Consider the following 27082-nt stretch of genomic DNA (forward strand, 5'->3'; position numbering starts at 1 on the left):
ATTTCCCATGGGGGGCACCCCAGGGTTGCGCGGCTGCACCGCAGCTGGTGCCAGGAGGGACTCCAACATCCCTCCCTGTCATGGTTTGGCCTCAGCCAGCAACAAAGAACCACGCAGCCGCTCACTCGACTCCCACAGCCGTGGAAAAATCGGCAGAAAAGGGGCAAAACTCGTGGGTTGAAATATTATAATTTAACAGAACAGACAAAGGGAAGAAGAAAGAAAAACAATAACACCGGTAAAGGAATATAAGAACGCAATTACAGTACTGCCGTGCAGCGCACCGACTGCACCCGCACCACCGCAGCCCGCCCCCGAGTGGCGACTGACTCCCTCTATCCGGCTAGCGCCTCTTATCGCTGGCCATGGGTCACGTGGTATGGAATACTTGCCTCCTCTGCCGGCTCCTTGGGCAAATTAACCCCATCCTTGCCGGAACCAGGACACTCCCACAGCTCACCTGGCTCCGCTCGTGATGCTTTTGATGGGGCTCAGCGCGGTCTCTTCTGTGCTACGGACCAAGCGGCTCCAGGTAGGCGACTGCTGCACCGCACTGTGCCGCAGCGTGGGGTGGGGTGGGGGGCTGCGGCGTGGGGCTGGGAGCTGCTCCCACTCACCCAGCTCCCGGGGTCCTGCAGAGGGACTGGAAGAAGCCAAAGCAAGGGACGACAGACACGAGAGCATGGCCAGAGGAGCAGAGCGGTGAGTGGCCCTGGCACCAAGCACCATGCAAACAGCCCACACCCCACGGCAGCCCTGAGCCGGGGCTGTGCCGGGGGCTGCCGGCCGCTCACTCCGTCCCCTCCCTCAGCAGCTTCTCGGCTAGCGGATGAAGGATGGGAGCTAGAGTCAACACAGGAGAAGCAGGGAGTGTGGGGGAGACCCCCAGATCCTGCCCCAGACCCTCAGCCCGTGCCCTGCCTGCGCTGGGCAGCCCTGCCTGCCTGCTGAGGAGGGGGTGCTGCCCGCGGGCTCCGACGGAGGAGACGGGGTGCAGCGGGTCTCTTCTCTCTCCTCCTCTGCAGGGCAACCGAGGAAGCAGCACCGGGCCCCACAGGACCCACTGGGCTCCCTGCCAACCATATACCATCTGAGCAGTGATGCCTCTCTCTACCCCCCCCCCCCCCCCAAGCCCCCACGTCCCACTGCCCTCCTCTGCCGCCTATAGGTCCTATCAGTGGGGACAGCTCCTTCTGATCCAGGCACCCCCTGGGCTCCTGGGCCCCCCGAGGGCCACCGCAAGAGCCCCTGCAGCCTGTGCTCGCTGGCCAACTCAGAGGACTGCAGCAGCCTGTTGAGGAGCAGCTCCTCTTCCCAGAGCTCCCTCTACCACTTCCTGGAGCCCTGGCCCAGTGCAGCAACAGAGCCAGTGGTGCTCACACACTCAGGACAACCCCGCTCTCCCATGGCTGCTGGTGGGGCTGTAGGGAAACTAGGGCTGGTCCTCGGCCAGGAGCCTCCACAGGAGCTGCCAGCAGGGACCAAGAAAGAGTGGGTTCCCCGGCAGGGGATGGACAGGGCACAGAGGCCCATGGACGAGCACCTGTCCCCCGGAAGCCCCCCAGCCATGGACATGGACAAGGTGGAGCGGGTGCGGGAGATCACGTATGCTTTCCAGGCCTTGAACGCAAAGACGGAGGAGTCCTGCAAGACCATCGGCAGGGAGTGTGGCCAGGCAGACCCAGGGCTGTGCAAGGCAGGAAGGTGCCTGCGGCAGGGCTGCGCCCAGCTGTGGGGCTACCTGAAGGGCTGGTGGAGATGCCACTAGATGTGTCTGCTTCCGCCAGCCCTGCAAGTGGTGACAGCGCCAGGCCCAGAAGACCAACAGTGCCCCGAATACTGAGCGGCTGTGGCGTGTGGGGCCGGGAACCCCTCTGGGGTACCCCCTATGTGAAACATTAAAGATAAAATGTTTGTCTCTAGCCCTCGTGCAGTCCTCCCTCCTCCCATCCCACGGCTGCGGGTGCCCCCCCGAGGGAGCAGGCTGCAATCAGCAAGCACTGTGTGTTGAGCTCCCCTGCTCACAGCCATGCTCCACCTGAAGGCGGCAAGGCAGGAGCAGTCCCCAGCCGACTTGGGCGCAAAAAGGTTCATCTGACTCAGCGGGTGAGGAATGGCCCGTTTCAACTCCGTACCTTTGGCATTCTCAGGTCGGAGGATTTGATGGAGCCAACTGAGAGCGGCAGCATACGCTGTGGGGCTCTGAGCTGCTGCGTGGTGCCAGGTCTATCCAACGTCAGGCAGTACGTTCCCAGGAGATGTCACTGATAACAACTCTTCCGAGGAAGTGGGGCCGTTTCTGTAGTCGTAGCCTGCCTGGAGAAACAACCCACGGAGCTAACAGTCTGCTGAGCAGCAAGGGAGCAGAGTCGCTGACTCTCAAACAAGGACTGAAGTACAGCAACTCACTCTATTGCCTTCCCCCTTCGCCCGCTGCCTCCCACAGTTTGGAAGAAAAGAACCAGGGAGCTCCAAGTGAGGGCACCCCTCCCCCACTCCCCCAAATCTGTCCAACATCCCCAAACCTCCCTCAAGACACGGGACTCCTCCCACACATCTCCACTCCCCACACCGCCAGCCCTCCCCCTCCCCCAACGCTCCAAAAAGCAGCAGTCCTTAGGGCAGACTCCTTAAGCTGACTCCACAGCTATGGCTCCACGTCGGCTCTGGGGGAGATAAGGGGGCCCCGGGGCTCTCCGTGGGCTTTAAGGGGGTTCCAGGGCTGCCCACGGGCTCCCAGCAATGCCCGTGCCCACCACCCACCCCCGCTTCAGGGGGCCCAGCGCTGACATCCCCCGACCCATCTCGGGGGTACCTGGGGGGGCTCGGCCGTGGGCTGGAGGCGGGCGAAGGGGGCACGGCCGGGCTGACCTGCCGGGGGGGGGGGCTGAGAGCGGAGCCCAGAGCGGAGCCAAGCGCCCGGCCAGGCCGGCCCCGGGCACCCTGCGCTGCGGCCGGGGCTGCCGCCACCTGCGGGGACGAGCGGGGGGTGAAGGGGCGGCAGCGGGGGAGGGGGGGGGGCCTGAATCGGCCCTGTTCCCCCCGGGGACCCCCCACTCGGCTCTGCCCCCCTCAAACAGGCCCAGGCCGCCCCCCAAGCCCCCCAGCCCGGTCCCGGCACCCCACAATCCCCCGAACTGGCCCTGGACACCTCCGCACCACCGCTCCTGCCGCTGCCGCCGCCGCCGCCGCCGCCGCCGCCGCCGCCCGCCCGCGCCCGCGCCCGCTCCCGCTCCCGCCTTCCACGGCCCCGGTTCCCCCCTCTCCCCCGGTACCAACCGTCGCAGCTCCCGACCGCCGACGCATACCGGAAGTGGTCCCCTTCGTGTCCGCCCACTCGCGCATGTGCCGAGGCGAAAACCCGGGCCACGCCCCCCTGCGTCGCCGCGGCAAACGCGAGCGAGGGGGCGGGGCCGCGCCGAGGAGAACGAGCCCCACATCACAGCTTCTCTCCGCGTCGGGCAATGCGAAGCCGACACCATCCCTGCACTCCCCAAAATCAGCCGGGACCCCCCGAAACCATCCTAGCCCTCCCCAAAATGAACCGGACATCCGCCTGCAGAGTTCCGCCAGCCCCCCCGACGGACATTACCGGGATGGGGGGAAAGAAAACAACCAGAAAGGTACTGAAAAGAACGTGGAGACGGTGCTTAGAGATCCTTCTGAGAGGCAAAACCCGGCCTTTGTTCTCATTTTTGAACACGGGGTTTCACAGTGCTTCGCGGGCACTTCTTTCCCAGAGTTTTGCCCCAAACCCACGCTTCTAGCCCCGGTCCCCAAGCCCTCCCTCGGGGCCCACCACCTTTCCCCAGCCCAGCCTGTCCTTAAAGCTTTTCTTTCCACACACAGCCCTTTCCACTCACCTCCCTCCGGGGCCTCCTCTCTCACAGGCACCTCACAGCCCTGCAAACCTCCCTCTCACGAAAACCCATTCCCCCCTCACTCCCCCCTCACGCAACACCTATTCCCCTCACACACTCGCTCCCACCCCTCCCCCCATCCTCTCTCCTCCCCTCCCCCTCCCCCCATCTTTCGCCCCCCCTTCCCCTCTCCTCCCATTCAAAATGGCCCTTCCCTCCCCCTCTCGCCTTTTCCTGCCTCAGCCCCCGCCCCCCGCTCAGGTGACACCGCACATAGCCGCCATGAGGCGCGGCGGGGAGGGCCGGGGCTGTGAGAGGCGATGGCGGTGAGGGAATTTTTTTTCCTCTTCTTTTCATCTCCTCAGGCTTCGGGCAGCCCCGCGTGGGCGGCTGGAGATCCCCCCCTCCCCTTCCAGGAGTGGCCCCGGCCCTGGGGCGGCCCCCGCCTCCCTCCTCCCCACAGGCTCTCCTCAGGGGGAGCCCCCAAATCTGTCCCTTGGGCGGCCCCACAGCCTCCTGTGTGTCCGGGAATGGGGTTTCCCTCAGGGAGAGCCCCCAAATCCATCTCTGTCATTGCCCTACAGCCTCCTGCATGGCTGGGAGCAGTGATTCCCTCAGGGATAGATCCCCCCTCATCCCCAAACCTATCCCCAGGGTGGTCCCACAGCCTTCTGCATGGCTGGGAGCAGTGTTTCCCTCAGGGAGAGCCCTCAAATCCATCCCCAGGGTGGTCCCACAGCCGCCTGTGTGGCCAGGAACGGCGTTTCCCCCATGGATGGAGCCCTCTCCTTCCCCCTACCCCACTCCTGGGCAGCCTTTTCCTCCCTCCCACCTTCTCCCCACAGCTCTTCCAGGGCTGGGAAAACACTCCTGCCCTTTCTCTTCCTGCGGGATTTGAGTAGAGCCCCCTGTCTTCCCAGCCCACACGTAGGGTCTGGGCAGCTCCACGCCTTGTGTTTGAAGCAGGAATTGGGATATTTCAGTTTTCTTCTGCCATCAGGCATGGTTGTGAAAGGGCCAGTTGTAGTGGTTAGGCTTTGGTGGGTGAGTAACAGCAAATCTTATTTAACTTTTCCTTTTTTTCAGATTTTGTGTAGGGGGCTCGTTGTCCTCACGCCCTTGAGTTCTGCTCCAGGTCAAGCGAAGCCCCATGGAACTGGCCCTAAGGGCGGCGGCGGCCATGGACCAGCGCCCCTTCAGCGTCGAGAACGTGGTTTATTTTGAGGTGAATCTCCCTGTTTTTCTTGAAAAGCGGGGGGCTGGTTTGTAGCGAGGCTTAAAACCCCGGGTTGTGCCTGAGTGTGGGGCTGATTTCAACCTCAGGGGCTGCGACTCCGTCCTCAGGGGCTCCGACTCACAGCCCTGGCAGCACCGTCAGCGCGCCGGGCTTGGCATTCTCTTGTATTTTGAAGGGTTTCTTACGGATCGGCAGCAGCCGGGGATATTTAGCAGCTGTGTATTGGTGGTGGAATCCGTGTGGTGAAAAGATCTTTGGGGTAAAGAGGTGAATAGGTGGTTTGTTTTTTTTTTCACCTCGAGAATGTTTCTTGTTGCCTTGTACCTGTAAAAAGATGTTCAAATCGTTAAGGTGTTCAAATCGTTTCATAAAATTACCCCCTAGACAGGAATATGTTTTGTGGTTGGTTTGGGTTTTTTTATAAGAGTCCTTTCAGCCTGCTCTCCAGGTGGAAATGGGCAATGCAAAGGCATTACAATGACAGATTTGCTAAATATGTTGCCAAGGTCTATATTAGTGGCTTTTCCTGAAGCGGGGAAAAGACGTCCTGTTTAATTCTTGTTTGCATTTGAAATTCTCTGTGAAATGGATTAAGCAGAGAGGGCTTCTTTTTGTGGGTCTGCCCTTGGGAGGAGAGCGCCTTTAGGAAAAGGCTTTTCTGGAGGGGACAGAGAACTTAATTGCTGATGGCTCTAAAAGCGCGCCCTGTTTGGGTGCTTTGAATTTTCCAGTGTGGGAAAAGCCGCAGAAGTGTGTATTTCTGTCCAGCTGCAGAGAAATGGGTAATACTGAGCCCTACAATAGCTTGGTTGGTTTTTTTTCCCCTGTGTGATGACTGGTGTGGAGGGAGTTTGTACCAAAGAGTCAACTTCTGATTGTTGGCAGCCCCTGTTTTAGGAAGTGTTGCACAGATTGCTTATCGATGCAACTGCTGCCGCGACTCCCGCACTCCCTGCTGCTGTCAAGCTTTTATTACTTGTTCTGAAAAGCTCTCGAAATACGTGCTGAGCTGCGCGGCTCCCCCGAGCCAGGTGGCCATGGCCACTGCCTCCTCGGCTCCTGTTGGCCATGGCTGACTATTTTCAGCAGGATTCGAGTATGTCTGTGTGCTCCTCCTTCCCTTTTAGCCATCTGTTATTTGAGTTTGGGACTCGGAGGCCTTACTGTCTTCCTGCACTCTGTTTTTTATCACTGTTGACAGTTCTGGATTCACCAATAACAGTACTCAGCGCTTACATCTGGAACGCCCTGAAAACAATGAACTCATTAATCCAGGGCCAAAGGTTTAGAAATAAATGGAACAAGGTCAAGCCTTGGGATCTTTAGTAACGTGATTCGGAGCCTCTCACCTGGCTTCTTGGTGGAGCTGGCACAGAGGTCGGTGATAATCCAAAACTGCAGAGCGAGCTGGGTGCCCGTGGAAGGGGAACTGCACTCTCAAGTGGAAATACTTGGTGTCTCGTTGCCTGTGGGAGGGAAAGGGACGTCAAGAGTCAACCTAAAGGAACTTCTCACCTTCAGAGGTCGCACTCTGGAGGTGACGGTTAATTGAGGGGAGTCGTGGAAGCGTGCCTTACTGAGCAACATGCTGCTGCCGGCCCGAGACTAAATGTCTCCCAAGTCTGGGGTTGGTTTAAGTGCTTTTTGGTTATTAGCTGGATGTCACTCTTAGAAGCACCTCTTGCCCTGTCTGGAGGGGTTTGCTGCTGCCTCCTGCATTGGGCCGAGGGGACCGGCAGCCCTCAGGGCAGGGTATTTCTCAAGTGCAGAGGTTAAACCCAGTGTGTGCTGCTTAAAAACTGCTCTGGGTGTTAGTGCGGCGGTCACGGTGAGAAATGTGTTGGCTTAGGGGAGCCTGAGATTTGCATTCCTCTTAAGTGCGGGGGATTTTGGGGAGCCTGGGTGGTACAATCCCCTTCCTGCTCCCAGATTCCTGTCGCTGACCCGTCAGCGGGGTGTTAGCAGAGCTGATGCCCGCAGCAGCTGAGGGTCGGCATGATCCCGGCATCGACAGAGCTCTGGAGCTGAGGAATGGGAGCGTGGCCCATTTCCATCACGGCTTGTGAGGGAAATAGTGCGGTTTGATATAGCCGGGGTGCGTAAACGGGGATTCCTCTTTGCACGTGTGCTTACAGGGTGCACACACGTGTGTTACTTGGAGTGTTTCTTAATGCCTGTGAAGCTTTACGAGATTGGTTAATGAGCGTTGCTTTGCTGCGCAAGTGCAAAGTGTTATTTTCATGGAGAAACCAGCTCAGATGTTCCGTTTATTTTTCTTTTTTTAAAGGCAGAATGCCTATTTTAAAGCTTTCCTTGCAGGCAGAATGACATCTGCTTTTGAGGATTGTTTCTTTCCCTGCAGGGTGGGAAAATTCTATAGCCTGGCTAAGGCCGCAGAGGAAGAAAACTTGTCAGTTTCCTAGAGCAAACTGCAGTTTGGAGAGGGGGGTGGTTTGCCAGAGCGCCTTTTAGCACCTCGTCGGGCGCATTTCTTTTCCCTGGGGGGGGCTGAGGTTTAACATCGCCTTTTCATTTGCCTAGCTTTTGGTTGTATGAATTAATGGGTGTTTCAATGGGAACCACAAGACCTAATTTCTCAGTTGCCGTCTTAAAAACTGTGCAGGGACGGAAGTGGGACAGGGTGGTGACCGGAGTGAAACGCTGAAGGCTGTTAAGGCTGGAATAAGGAATGGCAGGGCTTGTTCTGGTCACCCAATATGACAATAAAAGGCCACAAGTTCCTCGTGGAGGTAAAGAACCGACAATCTGGGAGGGCGTTCAGGGATTTGCCTCATCGAAGGGTTTCCAGGGGAATACGGGGGTCACTCTCCATCTCATTCCTGGTGAGCTGCCTGCCTGTTAAGACCGTTACTGCATTATAACCACAGAGACAGGCCCTGAGTTTAGGTTTGGGAAGCCATTAGCTAATTTTGTGGTTAATGCTTTTTTCTTTTAGAGTGAGTCTGTGACTCGGTTCTCTCTGCTGAAGATGAGACACGTCCTTCCCTCTGCTTTGGCAATGGCCGCTTTCCTTGGGCACAGGGACCGCACACCCCTCTGGTCCTTTCTCTGTAAGTAAATTGTGGCTGTGCTGCCTTCCTGCCCGGCCTGGGGAGCTTGTCCTTTACTGAATGAGAAAGCAAGTTTTTCCCTGGAAGGAAAAAAAGAGATTTAAAAATCTCTGTCCTTCTGTGCAGCACTGCCATCCCAATGCAGCCTCGGGAGAGGCACCTTTCCTCCAGCGCTGGAACCATGGCAGGGAAGGGACCTGCTATATTGTTAGATGGATGAATTTTATTGTTCTTTGGCAAGAAATGAATATGGTGACAATCGTTACCCAGTCCAGCCGGCCTTAGTGGTCAGCCCCCTCCTCCCTTTCCCTGTGGGAAGGCTCCGAGGATCTCCTGGGCTATAGGAACAGGCAGGCAGTAAGGATGCTGTGCTGGGAAGCTTTGACTGCCTTTGCTATCTTTCTCCTGTGAATGGAGAGATGGATCCTCAGCACTTTGGAGCTCACCTTCCCCAAACGCTGAGTTTGCCATTTGTTATCCACAAATGATGCGATTTTCTGTGCAGGAAACAGGATTTTTCAGAAATTCCAGCACGGTATGGGAAGAAAACGCTCCTGGAACTTTTAATGCAGGTCATTCCGTTTTGGTGTCGCAATTAAAAAGTGACGTCTGTAACTTTGAAACAAATATTTGTACATATTTGTCAATGGGTGCAATTCACGTAGTCGCTGGAAGGAGAAGGGATCTTAACCACCTCTCTTATTTCAGGCTGTATCCTGATAACGCCAGGGATTGATGTCCCGCTGGGGATTTTTCTCCAGTTCCCATCTTTTGCGGCTAATTGAGCGGCAGAGATTTTCCAGCTAGACAGGCAGTGAGCTCTACGGAGGGAATGCGAGTGCAGATCTAACGTTGACTGTGATTAAACTATATTGTTAAAAGACTCGTGCCTTGCAAAGAAAGTCTGGAAAAGTGAAAAAGGATGTGCCTTTCTCCTTTGGGATTGCTTTTGTGTCAGAGGGGATGGAAACAGCCCACCGGGCTTTTGCTCCGCTCCTGGCTTTGGCTTGGAAAAAGCCCGAAACGGCTCAATCCCTGTGGGGCCGACTGTGACCCAGGTGAGGGGCAGCTGTGCCAGGAGATCCGGAGGGTCCATCTCCACACCTTCCGTGTCCAGTGAGAGATTTCCCCGAAAAGAGGGAAGTTCTGGGAGAATGGGGAGTGGTGCAATGATGAGGGTGGCGAGGAAGGCTAAAGGATGGTCTTGATGATTTTTACCGTGAGCGGGTTTTTTCATATATCTTTTGGGCAGAATGGCCGGGGACTTTGTGTTTAGGCCGATGAAGGTCAACTCTAAAATCCGCATTGGGCCATGAGTTCCAGCCCAGCGGTCAGAATAACTGCAAACCCTGGGGAAAGGGGGCTGAGGAGCGGGTGCGTGGTTGGTTCGGCGCCGGGGCTCTGCCAGCCGTCGCTGTTGCCGTTGACCTTCTCCCTGTGGATCGGCCACTTCTCCCACTGCCCCACAGCACTGCGGAGGGTCATGGAGGGTTATTTTTGGCTGGAGTATACCCCTGTGCTGGCCAGAAATGGCCAGAGCTAGCCCAGGCTGGGCTTGCCACTCAGGCTGACCTCATGATGCCGGTTGCCGGCCTCCCGCCTTCTACACAACATTCCGACGGTGGTCTTGGCCCACCGTTGCAGCTCTTCTGCTGCTGGCTGTCGGTCTCAGAGTGAACTTTGCGAGTTTGCTCAGGCTTTTGAGGAAGGAAGCGGCAATTTTCTTGCCCGATGGGGCGCAAAAGGGCTCACGTGGTGGAACGGTAATGCTGTTGGTGGCGAGAAGGGGCTGTGGGAGTTGTCAGAGGGCAGTTGGTGATGCTGTGCTGGGAAATAACTGCCATACCTGACATGTCCCCTCCTTCGAAGCGGGTGCGTGCTATCGTGCTGTTCCCAGCTCTGCTTTCTCACCTCCTCTGCCTTAACAATTTCAGTCATGTCAACATTGGCAGCGACTTTCAGGCCGAGATCCCAGACCTGCAGGACAGATCCCGGTTGGAAGAGGAGGAGGAGGGAGCGTCGCTAGTGTGGAAGCCCTGGGGAGACATCGCAACGAACCTGGAAACAAAGGACAGAGGTTTCTCTTAACGCTTTTCTTGTCAGTTCCCCCCCGAGATACTAAGGGTCGAAAACTGCACGTTTTCACAGCAGCTGTTTGTCCGTTGGGACCCTCTCCCTCCTTTCCCTGACTGCCTTCGTGGCTGGTAGCACCCGAGGGTGCTCAGATCTGATGGGACAGTGAACAGATAACTGGTGGCACTCTCAGTCGCGTCCTCTGGGAGAGACGGTCAGAGGTGTTTGTAGCTGTCCCACCTCAACTGCAGCGACCTCGGGAGAGGGGAGATCTGTCTCTGGAGCTTCTGGTCCCAAAGCTGCTCTGAAGGGAGAGAGAGCGATAGCGGATAACCTGCCTTTTTTGCAGTGGCTTTTCTGGGTCTCCAGTCTGTGTGCTCTGTTTGCCCTCGGCCTTGTATCGTACCTTTTCCTCTTTCTTGATGGGAACTGACTTTCTGTTGGTTTTTGTTGCATTTCTAGTGACAAATCTGCTCAATTTCGCCTGCTCCAATGTGGTGCCGGGGGGAAGAGGCAACCTGGAGCACGCCTTGCACTGCCTGCATGAAGCCCTGGTAAGAAGCAGCTATTTTCGAATTCCTGCTGGAGTAGGACAGACTTAATTACTGGGGTGAGCTGGGAGTCGCTCCTGAGTTTTCTGTTCCGCAGGCTCCAGTCCCTTTGCTAAAGGGGCAGAGTTCTTGCGTGCTGCCTGTTGGCCGCCGTCTGCATTAAGGTCTTGTGGGATGACAGACCCTGTGTATCAATGAGAGCTTGTTCTGTCTCTTGTCAATTCTGACAATTTGGAGAATAGAAGTCCTCCTACTCCTGCAGGCAGCTCTGCCTGCAGCGGGGACGAGCCCAGAAGGACTCCAGCAGCAAGCAGTGGCCGTTGGGGTGCCACAGCTTGGTCTCTGGAGATCTGCGCGGGTTCTGGTTTCTTAAAACACATCAGTGTGGATTGAGGAAATATTCCCATCGACTGCCGTGGGCGGAGGTGACCCCGACGCGCTGTTGCTGAGCATCGACTGAGCACCGTCTTCCTACAGTGGGCTGAAGAGTTGAGGTCCCTCCTGAGGGGGAATCTAAGTCTTGTTCTCTGAACTCCTGCAGGAGGGTCTGGAGATGTTGCAGTCTGGGGCACCTCAGCGACCTGAATCCCATCCCCTGGCTGATTATCATTACGCAGGTAAAGTGGAAGCAGAGCTTGTTGCTTCTCCAGGAATGCGAGCGGGTACTGCCGTTCCCTTTGTTCTGATTGAAAGAAGTGATTTTTAAAAACGTGCGAGCAACGGTTCATGTTCTTCGGGGCAGGGAAAATAGTTGTTTTAATCTGTTCCGGGGGTCTTTTGGCATGGGGAGTGCCTTGTCCCTGTGTTCCAGCCCACTGCTGTCCTGTACAGTGATGCCCCACGCTGCTGTACGCTCCTCCTTTTGCATGCCGGCTTCACGGCAGCTCTGCTGGCAGCCATAACTGCTCGTGCTAACGAACTCCCTGCGGCATTGGCTAATCACTTTCCACAGGAGGAGAGATGTGGATGTGTGATGAATAACTTGTGCGGATTTCAGGTAGGCTGCGAGTGGTCTAATCATTTGCACGTGGCTGTTTCTTCCCAGGCTCAGACACTTGGACGCCCCTGGAGGAGCAGTTGTTTAAAGAGGCTTTTTATGTGCATAAGAAGAATTTCCACCTGATCCAGAAGAAGGTAAAGCCGTTAGACCAAGGCGGGTTGCGGGTTGTTAGTGTGGAGGGGAGTTTTAACCCAGAAAAGTCATCTTTTGAACGGCGTGTCGGAATCCTGTCCTTGGGATGCAGCTTCATGCTAAAAAGACACCGGTACGAAACATAATTTTCCTAATGTGTAATTACCAAAGAAATTGAATCTCTCCGGTACAAAATATGGGAAATATTAAAAGAATAATGACACATTCCACTGACCATCGGCGTATAACGTACAGTTCTGCCCTCCCAAGGCTTCTTTACGGCCCTTTCAGAAGAAGGGGGCTCGTTTTCGGCCTGATCTCACCTGTTCATTGTGCTGTGGGGACTGCAGACAGAGGGGGGGACAGACAAAGAGCACTGGATAGATTTGTTGTGGGTCTGTGCCTTCAGTGTTTTCCTGCAGTATTTCCCTCATCGATCGCTTCTGTTTTTTTCCTGACAGATTCAGACGAAGACCGTGGCCCAGTGTGTGGAATATTACTACACCTGGAAAAAACACGTCAGGTTTGGCGCCACCCAACCAGGACAGACAGCCAAAAGGCTCCAGCGAGGCACGGATGAGGTGGAGGCGGCTGAAGAGAAGGTAAGAGAACTGCCGGGGGTGGGTGCGAGATGCCCCATGGACGCATTGTCTCAGGCTCTGGGAAACGATCCCCTTCGCATTAAACTTGCTTCTGATTATTTTCGGGGATGTTTCATGACGTCCCAGTGCTCCGTCACAGGAACTGCCGGTGATCCGCCTCTGTGTGGGTCTTGCCAAAATGTTCCTTGCCAGGAAGCAGAAATGTGGCTCACAGAAATACATATTATTTAGGGTTTTTTTTTGATGGCAGCCACTGGGTAAGCATGTCACTTCAGTTCTCTGTAATTCTACTGTTCTGCTGAGGACAGTAGAAATAATATGGTTTTTCTTTCACCATCTGTCTTTGCACCCCATCCTCCCCGTCGAATTTCAGCATTGTTTTGGCTGTTTTAGCGTTTGGAGGAGCTCAGCGGGGCAGGCTGGGGCTGATAGAACGCGTTCCACCCAGCACACAAATAAACCCCTCACTGCCTGGGCCGTTTGGGGATGTTTCCAGCCAGTTTTTCGCTTTAGCTGTCCCCCTTGCTGAGGAGCAGGAGAAATGAGCACAAGCTGTCTGGTTTACAGGCTGGTTGCAGCCCAAAGAAGAGGCGCCGGCTTGGGCCCACCAAGAAGCAGAAGAGCAGCGAAAAGACGCCCCTTGGCACAGGCAGTCCCTCCCGCCATCCCGGGGACGCTCCGCGCGGGGTTGGAGGCGCAGGCGATGCAGCTGGGTTTCCCTGCGGGCAGTGTGGAAGGTGAGCTGCTCGCTTTTTCTTCTTGAAACTCACTGCTTTGGGCTCAAACAGATGGAAACTCTCCGAGATGGCTGGGGGGGAGCAGAACTAAGGGCAGCTGGAGGATTCCCACTGTCCCGCCGCCACCTGCTGCTTTTGTTGGACTTTTAGCTGAAACCGCTGTGTTTTCCTGTGCCTTTGAACGCCTCACGGTCTCTTCCCTGAGGTGTTGGGGCACCTGTCCCATGCCGCACATGGCCACGTGTTGTCACCACCATTTGTTTAATAGCCGCTTTTCCTCTGCGCCTGTTGGAGCAACGAACCTGTCGGGATTGTTCCTGCTCAGTTCCATCCTCCTCCCGTCTCCCCTGCACTCGGGGCTCCTCCGTCTCCCGCTGACTGCAGCCACAACGGTTTCTCTCTCTCTCTTTGAAGGCCCTTTCCTCCCATTACAGGCCTGGGGCGGTTCATCTCCTTGGGCGAGAATCCCAGCGTTTCTCCTTTGTTTGGCTGAGAAAAAGGTTCCACTGAAGTTCCTTCTTGCGGTTTGCGGCCCGAGGTCTCCCGCGCTGCAGTCGCTCGTGCCAAGCGACATTGCTCGTGCCACGCAGAGCCACTCGAGTTTCAGTCCGACCCGATTTTGATCCATCGTGATGTTAATTCTCCTATTTTAATCCCCAATGATCTGCCGTGTTTAACCAACGAGGTCCCACCCAGCCGGGGGTACCGGCAGAGACTGTGTGGCACCACGCAGCAAAACGCACAAGAAACTCACAAAATTAGAAGTAATGAAACGTCGTCTAACAAATTTTTTTTTCTTAGAAAAGGAGTTAAAAATCCCCGTTTGTTTTTTCCCTTCCAGGGTGTTTGGGACAGTCAACGGGAGGAACGCGCATGTGAAATACCATCGCCCACGGGAGGATCGGAAGGCCCTGGGGATGTCTTCAAAGGGCGGCGAAGCCGGCAGAAGCCCAGAGGGTGACCTCCTCCCGTTGGCAACTGGGCAACTGCCGGTGCAGCCCAGCAACCAGGTCCCTTTCCACCACTAAGAAAACCCCACCCACCATCTCTCGCCTCCAGCAGCGCCTGAGCTCTGCGGAGGGTCCACCACCACGAGGTCACCCCCGCTCCAGAAAGACCCAGAAGATAAGAACAGCAGAGAATAAGGTATTGTATTTAATAGTGTTTCCCCCTTAGGTGATAGTGACGTGTAGATTTTCGGTCTTAGTTAGGCATCTTTTAGCTCTTAGTTTTAGGCTTTAGTGTTGTTCTGATAGGAGTAAGGTTTGTTGTTCTTCTGAGAGGAGTAAGGTTTTTTTTTTATGTGTTCTCCTCAATTTATTAAATTGAGCTGTTGAACGTTCAAGTCCTGGGGCTGCTCTTGCTGGGTTTGAGCCAGAAATAATCGAAGCCGTCAAAACCCGTTCTGTGCGGTTGGTGGTGCGAAGCAAAGGAGAACCTGGGCCTGCGCCACACAGTGCTGTTCCCGGGTTGGTTTTCCCACTGGAGAGCGCAGCGGCACTGCCATGACAAAGCCGGCAGCAGGATTGGGGCGGGTGAAGGCATTGGATGTCTGCGAGGCCTCTTGGTTATTTGCCAGAGTCGGCGTTGGCCTTTTGTGCTGCGCTGTAGCGCCCATCGGTGTTTGTTTGCACAAATAACGCAGCGTTTGGCAGTGACAATGGTGGTTGGGTTAGTTCAGGGAATGACATCTAAAGAAGGGGGCTGGTCTCTGCTGGCGGTGTACCGGGAGGGAGAAAAGGTTTACTTTTCGTTGCCAGGCCACCTGATTTTCATGGCTTTGGTTTTTTGTTTGGGTTTTTTTTTTTTTGTTTGTTTTGGTTTGGTTTTTTTTTTGTGTGGCTGAATATTCCCGCCCGGTTGAAGCAAATCTGTATTTTGGTTCTGTTTTCTCTTTAAAGTATTGATCTTCAGGCCTGGGCCATGGTAAACTTCTTTCCCCGAAGCGCCCGCTTTGCAGAGCGGGTACGAACATTCTCCTTTTGTTTCCCATCACTTGTATTTATAAAAAAACTACCCTAAAAGTCAGAAGAGGCATCGGCGTGTTCACACCTCTTCCCTAAGCCTGCTCCTCACTGCCGGTGCTGCCCAAGCGATGCCAAAAAGGCGGGAGTTTGGGAAAAATACCCGGCACCCTATCTGACTGTGGTGTCCAAAACCCCGCGGGTCGATTTAACCCCCCACTGACCCAGGGAAGGGCTCCACGTGCCAGTTCCTGTTCCAAGTCTTGTTGCTGTTTCACATTGATTCTAAAAAATCAGAATGTGGATGCAAGAACAGAATTTGGACCAGATTCTCCGGCACCAGGACAGTGCACCGATGCTCCAGGGCGCTTTCCCCAGCAGCGAAGGCCTGGTCTGGCAGGAGGGCGGTGGCGGGGATGGCGAGGTACTGCCGGCTCAGCCGCCCCACGGCCGGGAAGCGATGCTCGTTCTTCTTCCACCAGCTGGTGCTGTGCTTGCAGAGGGGCTCCAGGATGTAGTTTTCCAGTTGCTGGTGGATCTCGGGCATGCTCTCCATCGGGTCCTACCCCAGAAGGATGTCGTAGCTACTCTGAGACGGGGCGCTGGCGCATGGGTCCTTGCGAGCAGGCAGCTGGCTGCCGGCATCTGCGCCCGTGGCTTTGGAATCTGAGTTTGGCACCCCAAACTGGGTGGCAGATGGGGACTGGTGGTTGCAAACCCACAACAGCATGGTTCTCGCTGGCTGGTGCAACTCGCTTCTCAGGCTGGGGCTGAGAAACTGCATCTCCTTGAAGCGCGGGTCCAAAACAGAGGCGATAACTGCTGGGCTTTCGAGCACTTTCTCGAATGCAGTTCCCTTCAGTTTGGAAGACGGCAGAACACGGAGAATGGCATTACACGTGATCTCCTCCTTGGTGTATTGATTGGACAGGGAATCAGTCAAAAGAGAAAATAAGAAAAATTAATTTGTTTTCTACTTGGATGGCAGAAATCTACGAGAGGCAATAGAAGTCGGATGGTTGAACAAAATCTTGCATGGCTTTGAGTTTGCCCTGAGCTGACAGCTGCAAAGCCTATTGTGAAACCTACTCATTTTTGTGATCGTAGTGATTTTTGTTAGTGTTTTGTTTGGATGTCTTAAGAGTATCGTTATCAAGCAATTATCTCCCCCCCAGCCCCGCCATGCCCACCAGCAGCAACGGGCCGATGGGATCCTCAGCTGTCAGGTGGGGGGCAGCGGCACCAGGGCAGGGAGGGCGATGCCTGGTACCCCCGGGCGGGCCATGCCGACGGTGTGGCTGGAGAATGCTCCATGGCTGCTCACTGCGGCATTTCTCATGGCTGGGGGGAAACACGTTGGGAGCAGGGGGTGGGGGTGAATGGGGGAGGCAAAGCATCTGCAAGGGGCTGTGAGGGCCATGGAAAGGGGAGTGAAGGGCATCTGCAAGGTTGGAGGGGGTAAGGAGGGTGGTAGGTGTCTAAAATAGGGTGCTGGGGGTGTGCAAGGAGGGGGGACAGCAGGCCGCTGAAAGGGGGTGTAAGGCATCAGCAAGGCATCTGCAAGGCAGAGGGGTGGGGGCTCAAAGGGGGAGGCGAGGGGTACCCAAGTTGGGTGCGGGAGGGATGTGAGGAGGGGAGGAAGGCACCTGGGCAATGCCTGTTGGGGGTCTCCCCACCAGACCCCCCCTCCTCCGCATCTCGATGTGACCCCCTGGTGATGCTGTGGCCCTTCAGAGCAGGGGGACAAAGGCCACTGTCCCCACAGAGCCCCATGCCACCCGGTCACCTCAGCTATTGTCCCACCGGGCGCTTGCACGGATGCGCCCGGTGTTGGGGTGCAGGCAGGAGGTGGCTGGGTGGTCCCCCCCTCTTTCTGCATCTCCTTGGCCCGGGGGAGGGCCTGTCCGCCCCCCCGCTGCACCCATGGGACCCGGCTGCAGGAGGTGCTCTCGGGGGCAAACGAGAGGTGGGGAATTAATTAATCTGCCCTGAAATTACAGCTCACGGGAAAGACTGAGAGGAATTTGCGTCTCTGCCAGCAAGGGAAGACGGTCACGTCCTGGTGATGCTCAGCTGTGACCTGCGTGTGTCCCCCCCTCACAGCCCCACTTTGGGGCTCTGGAGATGTGTCCTCTCCCAGGTCCAGTCCCCGTCACAGCCCAAATCCTGGCTCAGGAGCCGGAGGGGTCCCTGCAGGGGATGGTGCTGACCCCCACGATAGCAAAGGAGGGAGCCACAGGACCGGTGGCTTCGTCTGGGTAGGATGGAGATGGAGAGGGGCGAGGAGGGGGGTCTCCTGCTCCACCACTAGAGCAGCTCCCCCAGTTTGGCCCCTCATCCCCTTATAACACTGGGATCAGTGTTATTAATTACACTTTGCGCAAGATTAATTACATCAATCCTCCCTCCTGCTGCTGGTGGCCAGTCCAGCTTGCGAGTGACGGAATGAGGGGGCTGAGATGGGAAGTTTGCCTGCTCGTGCGATGCTTTTGGCCTCCCCTGGCACCGGGAGGACTCAAAGCCGGACCTGAACCTCTGCTTTGTGCTTTTCCTCATCCTCAATTACACCAAAGCTTCCCCAGGGAAAGATTTTTCTTTCTAACTGGAGGAGTTGCACTGAGACAGGTAAACTGAGGCAGGACAGTCAAAAGTCCCTCTCTCTCCTGCTGGGACAAAAAAAACCCTGCAGCAAAATAATAATTTGGAGAAGTTTTCTTGAGAGGGAACAACACTCTCTGCTCCGAAACTCAAAAGTGAGCTTGCCATCCCCTTTCCCAGCCCAGTTTCGATGATTTGATGTTTTCCAGGCGCCTGGCAGCAGCGGAGAAGGACAAAGAGGGAAGGCGAAGTGTCTGCAAGTGCTGGTACCCATCCTGGGATGGGATAATTTGCTTTCTGGAGGCATCTCTCCATCCTGCTCCATCCCATCCCAAGCCCACGCGTCCACAGATCCCATAGACTTATTAAATCCTTAAATCCTCCAGCGATTTCCTCAATGAAATAACCTTTCTGAGTCCATTTGAGTGGCTTAATCGGGAAAAAGAGGGTTTTGAGTGGCACCGTTTCCTTCGGTGGCATCTCTGTGCGAGGTTTGCTGCGATTTCTGCTGCAACAACTGGGGAAGGGCGATGGGATTCTCGGAGTGTCTTGCCACGGACCCGCTTGGCTTCTTTCTCCTGTATTTGCGCCTGAAGCTTTAATACTAAATAATAAAAAAGCAGCAGAGATCTGAGCTTGGATCCCGATGGGATTTTAACGGATTAGACCTCATTGTCACCCTCCTTCGCTGTGTTATTTTACATCCCATGTCACCTTTCAGGGCGAGCCGGGGCTGTCAACCTTTGTGCTGAGCAGCGCCGGGGAGGAAGTTCATGACAGCAAATGAATCTGTAGGCTGGAAATGAGGGATTAGCTCCGCTCGGAACATAAAGTAGGGCTGGAGATAGCTGGCGGAAGCGAGGAGAGTAAAACATGGGGCTTCCCTGGACATTTCCGTACGGCGTAGGACTTGGTCTGGCTAACGAGGGTTTATGGAAGCCGCGAAGGGACGGAGGCTGTGCCGAAGGGAGACCTCCCTGAAACACCCTGATTTGATGCAGGAAATGTTGATGAAGATCAGGGCTGCCCCATAACGGGCATTTCCCCAATGGTTTGTGCCTCACGTGGTCTTTTGGCAGTTTGGGCTTTCAAATACACCCAAACACTGTGTAACACCTTTTGCCCTGCCGAGATGCAGCGTTTCCACCCCTTTTCTCTATTCTGGAGAGTTTTTCCTCAAAACAGAGCAGGTTTCTCCCCATCCGCTAAGTTTTCCAAGCGGGATCAGTATTGGGGTGTATAGCTTTAAATAACTGCCGGGGTCACCCTGAACATTCCGATCCCAGCAACGGTCGCTGTTTATGTGCTGGAGATGGTGCAGACTGGGAGTCACTGGTCTGCAGTCGGAGGGATTGGTCCTCTGATTGATCTGGAGGCTCAGTTATCCCCCAAAACTGGTGACCGACTTGAGGATGAAGCAGGACGAGGGTCCCAAAATGACACTTCTGGAAGAGTTACAGGTGGGAGGGCTGTGCCGAGGGTCTGCGCATCCCCCAAAAAGGGGGGGAGACTTCCCAAAATCCCAGTGGCATGTCGCCAGAGCAGGGAAGGATGCGGGGGGACGATGCTTTGTGCCCTGCCGGGGGCAGGTTTAGCATCGTGGGTGGGAGCACGGAGCCAAAATGGTTTCTGAGAGAGAAGCAGACTTTCCCCATGTTGCTCGGGGGGGATTTGGGGAGCTGTGATGCCCAAATCGCTCCATTTATTCCCACTCTGACACCCCTGTAACACACTCAAGCTCGCTATTGTATTTAAATTGCGATTTTATTTCAATTGTGATTGTATCTAAGTTGCGATTTAATTTAAACAGTGATTTAATTCAAATTGGGGTTTTATTTCGGTGGCGATTTTACTTAAATTGTGATTTAATTCAAATCGGTGTTTTACTTAAGTAATGATTTTACTAAAATTGCCATTTAAAGCGATTTGATTAAGCCCCTTTTGTCCCGTGCCTTTTCTGAGGATGGGGTTTGGGTTTTTGATTTTTTTTTCCGGTAAATCTGGAGGGGAGTAGACGCATTGCTAAGAAGGGACGGAGGGTGGTGGAGATCGGCGTGGGAGAGAGGACGGGAAAGCCACAGGCGCGTCATAATCCGGCTGCCGGGTGACGCGGGCGAGTGCCGGGAGGTGGTGGGGAGGTCGCAGCAAGTCGGCTTTGAAATTAGTACTCGGGGGCCAGAAAAAACTCATTCCCAGATGGGAACGTTTGTTCCTTTTGCTCATTAAATTAACTGGTGAGCGGGAGGTGTGAGCTTCCCGAGTGTCGCTGCTGCGCGGCAGCAGATGATGCCATTCAGTCGAAGCAGGGATTTGGGGGATAAAAAGCAGATTTCTGGTGTTTTGCTCTCCTCTAAAGAGAAGGGTTTCCTGGAGGCCCTTTCAAAGTTGCAGTTGCGACTCGAGTGTGAGGCGTGGTTGGGTTTTTATTTCTTTGAGCGTGGTGATCCCGGTGATGCCCTTCCCCAGCCCAGGGACAAGGGGAGAAGAGAACGCCTGTAATTCTCCTTCAGCTTTTAAGGCACAGATGCTCTTTGTGCAGCGCTGGCAGTGGTATTTCAGGCAAGGAGGGCATTAGCTGTTAGTCTTTGGCTTTTCTTTTGAGGAGAAAAACGCAGTTTTGTGTGGAAAGCAGGCTTGCAGCAAGAGAAGCCCGAGCCTGGTTGGGCTGAAGTCGAAGCTTCACCCTTGCAGATTCTTGAGGGCCTTTGGAGGTTGATGGTGGCCATGTCCTGTGGCCAAGTGCCATCTAGTGAGTCCTGCAGGTATCACTTTTGGAGAATGAAACTGGCTGTGCTCAAAAGTGTGGAGTTGGGTTCCCCCACCCCACTCCACCCCCAGTTTGGAAATCCCTTTTTTAATTTTAATTTTTCGAAAGGAACCACAAGAACGAAGCAGGAGGTTTGGTTTTGGTTTGAAACACTCAACTGTCTCCCCTTTTAGTAAATCCTTCCAGACTCACGGTATATACAATACAGGTGACATTACAGGTGGTTTTATTTGGGTATGGGAATAAAAACCTCCAAGTCCGTGTTTTTAGGGCTGTGCCTGGAGGAGGAGACACGCAGAGGTGTGATGCTCTTGGGCTCACGTGGCCGCAGGGATGGGTGATGACTGGGAGGACGTAAGGGAGCTCTCCTCACCTGGTCCCAACTTGTATCTTCTTCTCCTCACTAAACAGAGACACGACGAGGAGGCAGTGATTGACCAGGGAAGAACGAGCACCGCTGTCACTATTCACTATGAGAAGGAGGAGCTGGAAGGTGAGTCGGGAGAGGTGCCACCAGCCCCACGCGTTTTTCCGTCGCGCTAAGTCCCTGCCGCGTCCTGTGCTCAGCGTATGCATCACCTGCAGCGAAACGTGGCGTGCTTCTAAATAAACAAGCACAGTTATTTTCACATTGTTTTAATATTATGGCTTTTAGACAGAGGGGAAAAAGCCCCCATGGCATCTGCGGTGTGAGCGTTGGCCACAGAGCTTGGTAGTTCCCAGCTTGTTTTCTCAGAGGCTGCTCTTGGCTTGGAGAGGTCAGGAGAATAATTTGATGGCTGCAGACACAGGGCTGTGATTTTCTTTTTTTTTTGTTCCAGACTTCATTATCACAGGACTGATTGGATCTCCTCTTGTTGCCTTGTGCCATACAAAGATTTTAAAAATAATTACCTTCTGTCGCTGCTTAATGAGCAGGTCTGAGTGTTGTCCAGCCAAAGCTGGAATTTTAGACAAGGGTTGATATTTTCAGGGCACTTTTAGGTGACCCGGAGCCATCGCTTGTTGTTGCTCTGTTGTTGCAAAGTTAGAGTAAAACAGGCTTGGAAAAAAGGATGTCTCTGACATTCAGGGATGCAGTGAAACTAAAATGAAGAGAAGTTGGTGTTTCCTCCTGGGATGGATGCGCTGGTTTAATCGTGGCAGCGGCGTCAACCGTCTCCGCAATATCGAGAGTGATGCAAACACTGCTTTTTTCGCAGGCCACCGCACCCTGTCTGTGGGCGTGCGGATGCCGCTGGTGAGGGAAAGCCACCGGCGCCACCGGCACCACCGACCCCACCGCCAGAAGCATCGGAAGAAGGAACGGGAGAAGGACTGTGCCCCAATGGAGCAGGGCTACCACTGTAAGTCCCGCCGCAGTGTTCACGAGCCTTCTCGGGGCTGCGTGGGTGCCGGGGTCCTCTGCAAGCAGGTCTGTGTGGCTGATTTGTGTGGTTTGCTGTTCTTCTGAGGGAAAGTGGCATTATTTGGGAGGCAGTTGAAGGCATAATGGATTGAGGCTGGTCTTCCGTAGAGGGATCCTGCCTTTAAAAATGGAAACGTGGGGAAGGAAAGTGGCCCGTCCTTATGCAGAGGTGCAATAGATGCTTCTCCTTCTCCGTGGCTCTGTGCAAGCCTGGCCAGACCCGGGGGAGAGGGGCTAGCCCAATATTTAGGGCTGAACTGGTGCCGATCGATGGCCACTTTGCGTGTGAGCGTGACGGGTCGAATGCAGGTGTGGTAACGGGATTTATCTTCTGCCCCCAGACACCCCATCCCAGCGGGTGCAGTTCATCCTCAGCACCGAGGAGGACGAGCAGCATGTTCCCCACCACTTGTTCACCGAGCTGGATGAGATCTTCCTGAAGGCGGGTGAAGATGCCGAGTGGAAGGAAACGGCAAGGTAAATCCCTGCCGCCGGCTGCAGTGGCGGCCGTGGGCTCTGCCTTCCGCTCTCTGGAACGCGAAGCTTTTGCAGCTGCAGGTGCCGATGCACGGAGCCTTCTCCTCTTGCCGCCCCGTAGCTGCACCGAAGGGGTTGCAGAGCTGAGGCTGTTTTCTTGCAACGGGGCTGATCGTGCCCAATGTCCGCAGGTGGCTGAAGTTTGAGGAGGACGTGGAAGATGGTGGCGAGCGCTGGAGCAAGCCCTACGTGGCCACGCTGTCCTTGCACAGCCTCTTTGAGCTGCGGAGCTGCATCAGCAACGGGATGGTGCTGCTGGACGTTTGTGCCAACAGCATCGAAGAGATCGCAGGTACTGAGCACGCTGTGTCCCGCCGGGAACGGCTGAGCTCAATTTGCCGCGGTGCCCTTCACTCCCGTATCAAACCCTGCCCCAATGGCACATCCTTTTCCAGAAGTCGCGCGGTGTTTTTAAATCGTGGGTTGCTTTTTGGATGTAGACTGGGTGTACAACAGTCACATCAGCTTTTTCTCCCAGTATGGGAGCCTTTTGAAAGCAATTTGTGGGGTCAGAGAGGCGATTAGAGAATATTCTCTGGCCAGAAAGGAGTGTCAGGGCTTGGCAGGCTGCTCTCAGAAACATGGAGTCTGCGTAAGAGCTGAACCTCCTTAAATAAGCTACTTACTACAAGCTGTTTCCTCCCGTTCTTTGTTTTGTTTTTTTCCTATTGCCTTAACATCCAGGATTTAAGAGCTTTAAAGGCAGAGTTTATATGGCAGGTGACCAAGCAGCATATTTCTGTGGGGAAGATAATTGAAGTTAATTGAAAAAGCGGCTTTGGAGAAATTATCTTTGACTGGCAGGTCTCCATTCAGCCCTTGCAAGAGCTGGAGAAATCGGAGCCGTTCTTAGCACGTTTCTCCCTGTGTTTGGCAAATTGCAGTCGATGGGCAAAGGAAACTCTGGGAAAGCCTGTGCTAGAGATTGCTTATAATTTGTTGAAATGTGTCGAGTCTAGAGAGTCTGTCTAGAAACACCAGATTGGGCAAAAAAATGTCATTATCTAGGATTGGGAATAATTATCTGAGCGGAGTGATGAATAAGCACTTTGATGATGGCTTTTAGCAAAAGAGAATTCTTCCTTTCGCTGCAAAGGCTGAACTGCGTTAAAACGTCTTGCTAAGCAAGGCTGAGCCCGCGTTAGGGTATCCTGCGTGGCGCAGCCTTCGCTGGGGGCTTGAGGGGTCGGGGCTTGGGGACTTTCTGCTCTGACGGCTTCGTTTCCCGTTGCCATCTCCAGATATGATCCTGGGCCAGCAAGAGCAGTCCGCGGGGTTTGATGAGCGCATGCGGGTGAAAGTTCGAGAAGTGCTTTTGAAGAAGCATCACCATCAGAACGAGAAGAAAAGAAACAACCTTCTCCCCATCGTCTGCTCATTTGCTGACATGAGCAAGAAGCAGTTAGACGTCCTTCCCCTCGACAAGCCAGGTGAGGGTTCCTGCAGGGTTTGGTACCCGGTGAGGGTTTCTGCCAGGCTTTGGCACCAGGTGAAGGTTTCTGCAGGGCTTTGGCCCCATTAGACTTCTCCCGGCAAAGGAGAAGTGTCCCGATTGCTCCTTGCCTGTCTTTCTCAGTGTCTTTCTTTCTCCTCCCAACCCAAACACTCATTCCTCATCCATCTCCCACCACTGCAGAAGCTAAAAATGGGGTGAACCGTGACAGCCATGCGATGGATCTAAGCAAGGTGAGACACTCGTAGCTTTCTTATGCTTTTAGGCCAGATTTGCTCTTGCAAACTTGGCTGCAGAGTGTTCTGCAGAGTGCTGTGGGCTTTGCTTTTGGGGTAATGGCCTGAAAATCCCTTGTCGTGCCCAGGCGGAGCTGCGCTTCATGAAGAAAATTCCCACCGGGGCTGAAGCGTGCAACGTGCTCGTAGGAGAGCTGGATTTCCTTCGCCAGCCCATCGTGGCATTTGTCCGCCTGACCCCGGCTGTCCTCCTCTCGGGCATGACGGAAGTTCCCATCCCAACGAGGTCTGAATGAGAAGCGCAAAGTTTGTATTTAAAAAAAACCCACCACAACAAAACACCAAATTGCACGTATCAGTTGGGTGTCTCGAGAACACAGCCAGTGGGAGCAAGCACGTTTCTCCCACCCACATCTCCGTGCTTTCATTCCTCCCTTCCCTGCTGGAGCTTTTAAACCCATTGGCCAATTTTAATGAAAGTTGGCCCCAAACTCAAATTTGCATTTGGTTTTGATGCGTTTCAAATTCATCACCGGAGTCAGTGAGCCTACACGTCCCCCCTGGAGCCACGCTCTGGGGTGGGAGCTCCCAGGGATTTCCTTGGGCGCCCTTTGAGTGAGGCCATGTTCTTCTCTCTCATTTTGGTTTTCTTGCCTAGGTTCCTGTTTGTTTTGCTTGGACCAGGAGGAAAAGCCCATCAGTACCACGAGATCGGCAGGTCCATGGCTACTATCATGACAGATGAGGTGTGACAAGATAAGAGATATCTCCGGGTCATTTTTTTGGGCTTTCTTCACCTCTCCCTGTCTCTGTAGTAGTGAGGAAGAGGGTTTGTTGTCTCTCTTAGCTGCCTGCAGGAGGCTAAAATCCCACCTGGGCTGCAGCCCGCGCCTCATCCTTCTCCCCAGGGTCCCCAGCACCCTGTCCCCAGTGGTGGCATTGCCAGGGCCAGTGAAACTTCTCTTGAAGCAGAAGGCTGTGGTGTGCCATGGGGGACGGGAGCCTGGTGGAGATGGTTACAAATACTGTGATGCACAGATTTTTGCTTTGGGGGGAATATTTCCTGCCACTTCCAACAGGCGATTTGGGGGAAATGACCTTGCATTTAGCCAAGAGCTTATTGCACTGGTTAGGACATCCGAGATGGGTCATGCTCTCACCAGGTTGTCTCCTACGGCAGGTTTTCCACGACGTTGCCTATAAAGCCAAGAACCAGGCTGACCTGGTGGCTGGCATCGATGAGTTTCTGGATCAGGTCATGGTTTTGCCGCCAGGAGAGTGGGATCCCTCCATACGAATTGAGCCCCCGAAAAACGTCCCTTCGCAGGTGGGTGCTGCGGCAGAAGGAGGCACGAGGGGGATGGGCAGGAGGGCAGCACGGCTGGGGGTGCTGCTCAGGGGCCCAAATTCATAGGTCACGTACCCAGCCCAAAAAGCAAAACAAGCCAGTGGCTGCAAAGACATATCTTTATCTTATTTCCATTTTAACAGGAAAAAAGGAAGGTGCCAGAAGCTCTCGATGACAGCGCTTCTCACAGCAAGCCGGAGAAGCACAGCGGTCCTGAACTGGAGCGGACAGGAAGGTGTGAACTGAAATAGTTTGGTGGGGTGTTTTTCTGTTTGCCCCTAAAATCTGAGCGCACACCTCCCTTCTAGCAGAGTTTTGGGGTTAACTGGGTCAGTGAAGGGGCTCCAGGTTCCCAGCTTGGTCCCCTGGGCTGGGCGGGTGGGAGATTTGGGCAGCTGGGCTGAGCCGCAGCATGGTTGCACACAGGTTTTCTTGCTTTGGGGTGGAAGCAGATGTGTAAGTACCTCCAGGTAGAGCTCTGCTGCTTCTCAAAGTGAGGGACTGTTGCAATAAGAGGGGACGGGCTCTCAGGTTTGGTCTCTTTTTCTTTTTGTTGGAGGGTTTTTTCATATGCCTCAGTTTCTACTGGGGCTAAAATGGGAGAAGGAGATTTCTTTTTAGCAATGGAAGTTACTCTGTGCTTGCGATTGTCCTTCCTCAGCCAAGAAAACTTAACGCTGTCTTCCACGAAAATGGTTTGGTTTTTTTTTTCCTTCCTCCAGGCTCTTTGGAGGTTTGATCCGGGATGTGAAGCGAAAAGCCCCCTGGTTCTGGAGTGACTTTCGGGATGGTCTGAGCCTGCAGTGTCTGGCGTCCTTCCTGTTCCTCTACTGTGCCTGCATGTCCCCCATCATCACCTTCGGGGGACTGCTGGGGGAGGCGACCAACGGCCACATAGTGAGCACCTCTCTCTGTTGGGTGGCATGGGGGAGGACAAAACTCATGCAAAAGTCCTTGCTGCAGTGAATTTGCACTTGTTTTTTTCCCCCTAATGATTTAATTACTCGCTGCTGCCTCTCTTCCCCGGACAGAGTGCCATGGAGTCGCTGCTGGGCGCATCCATGACCGGCGTGGTGTATTCCCTCTTTGCTGGCCAACCTCTCACCATCCTCGGCAGCACCGGCCCCGTCCTCGTGTTCGAGAAGATCCTCTACAAATTCTGCAAGTAAGGCTGGCTGCTGCGGCCAGGTGCTGCGAGCGCCTTTGGAAGAAGGCAGGGATGGAGAAAAGATGTTTTTCTTAGTGGTAGTTGGTAGATTGAAGTTGTCTTCTGTGTCACAGACATCACGCGCTGCTGCTTTAGTATGTGATGGTGCAGGAGCCCTCAGTCTCTGAAGGATGGATGGGTGGTTCGGGGTTTTTAGGGTTAAAGTGAAAGAGCAGGAGGAGGAGAAACCACAAGGATGTGGATGCCCGAGCTTGGCTGCACAGGGAAGATGAGACAAATGACTCTGGTTTGGGAATGAGGGAAGATTTGCTTTCCTCTCAGTACAAACTCGGGCACTTTT

At 54.5% G+C, this 27082-nt stretch overlaps 1 protein-coding gene across 1 annotated transcript in view; it reads left to right on the forward strand.

Annotated features, from left to right (window-relative positions):
* Window positions 1–365: 365 nt before the first annotated feature.
* The window catches only part of LOC309684001 (electroneutral sodium bicarbonate exchanger 1-like), a gene marked incomplete at both ends in the record, with an annotated part of 34557 nt that continues 7840 nt past the window's right edge, over window positions 366–27082 (forward strand). Inside the window, 12 exons of the mRNA XM_082499968.1 lie at window positions 366–377; window positions 21004–21085; window positions 21795–21883; window positions 22676–22829; window positions 23779–23967; window positions 24114–24223; window positions 24355–24512; window positions 24885–24972; window positions 25407–25553; window positions 25718–25809; window positions 26297–26471; window positions 26606–26739. Of these exons, the coding sequence (XP_082356094.1) occupies window positions 366–377; window positions 21004–21085; window positions 21795–21883; window positions 22676–22829; window positions 23779–23967; window positions 24114–24223; window positions 24355–24512; window positions 24885–24972; window positions 25407–25553; window positions 25718–25809; window positions 26297–26471; window positions 26606–26739 (1430 nt within the window). The remainder of the gene's footprint in view (window positions 378–21003; window positions 21086–21794; window positions 21884–22675; window positions 22830–23778; window positions 23968–24113; window positions 24224–24354; window positions 24513–24884; window positions 24973–25406; window positions 25554–25717; window positions 25810–26296; window positions 26472–26605; window positions 26740–27082) is intronic.

Source organism: Vanellus vanellus, assembly GCF_965231255.1.
Source record: "Vanellus vanellus genome assembly, contig: HAP1_SCAFFOLD_1163, whole genome shotgun sequence".
Classification (NCBI taxonomy): domain Eukaryota; kingdom Metazoa; phylum Chordata; class Aves; order Charadriiformes; family Charadriidae; genus Vanellus; species Vanellus vanellus.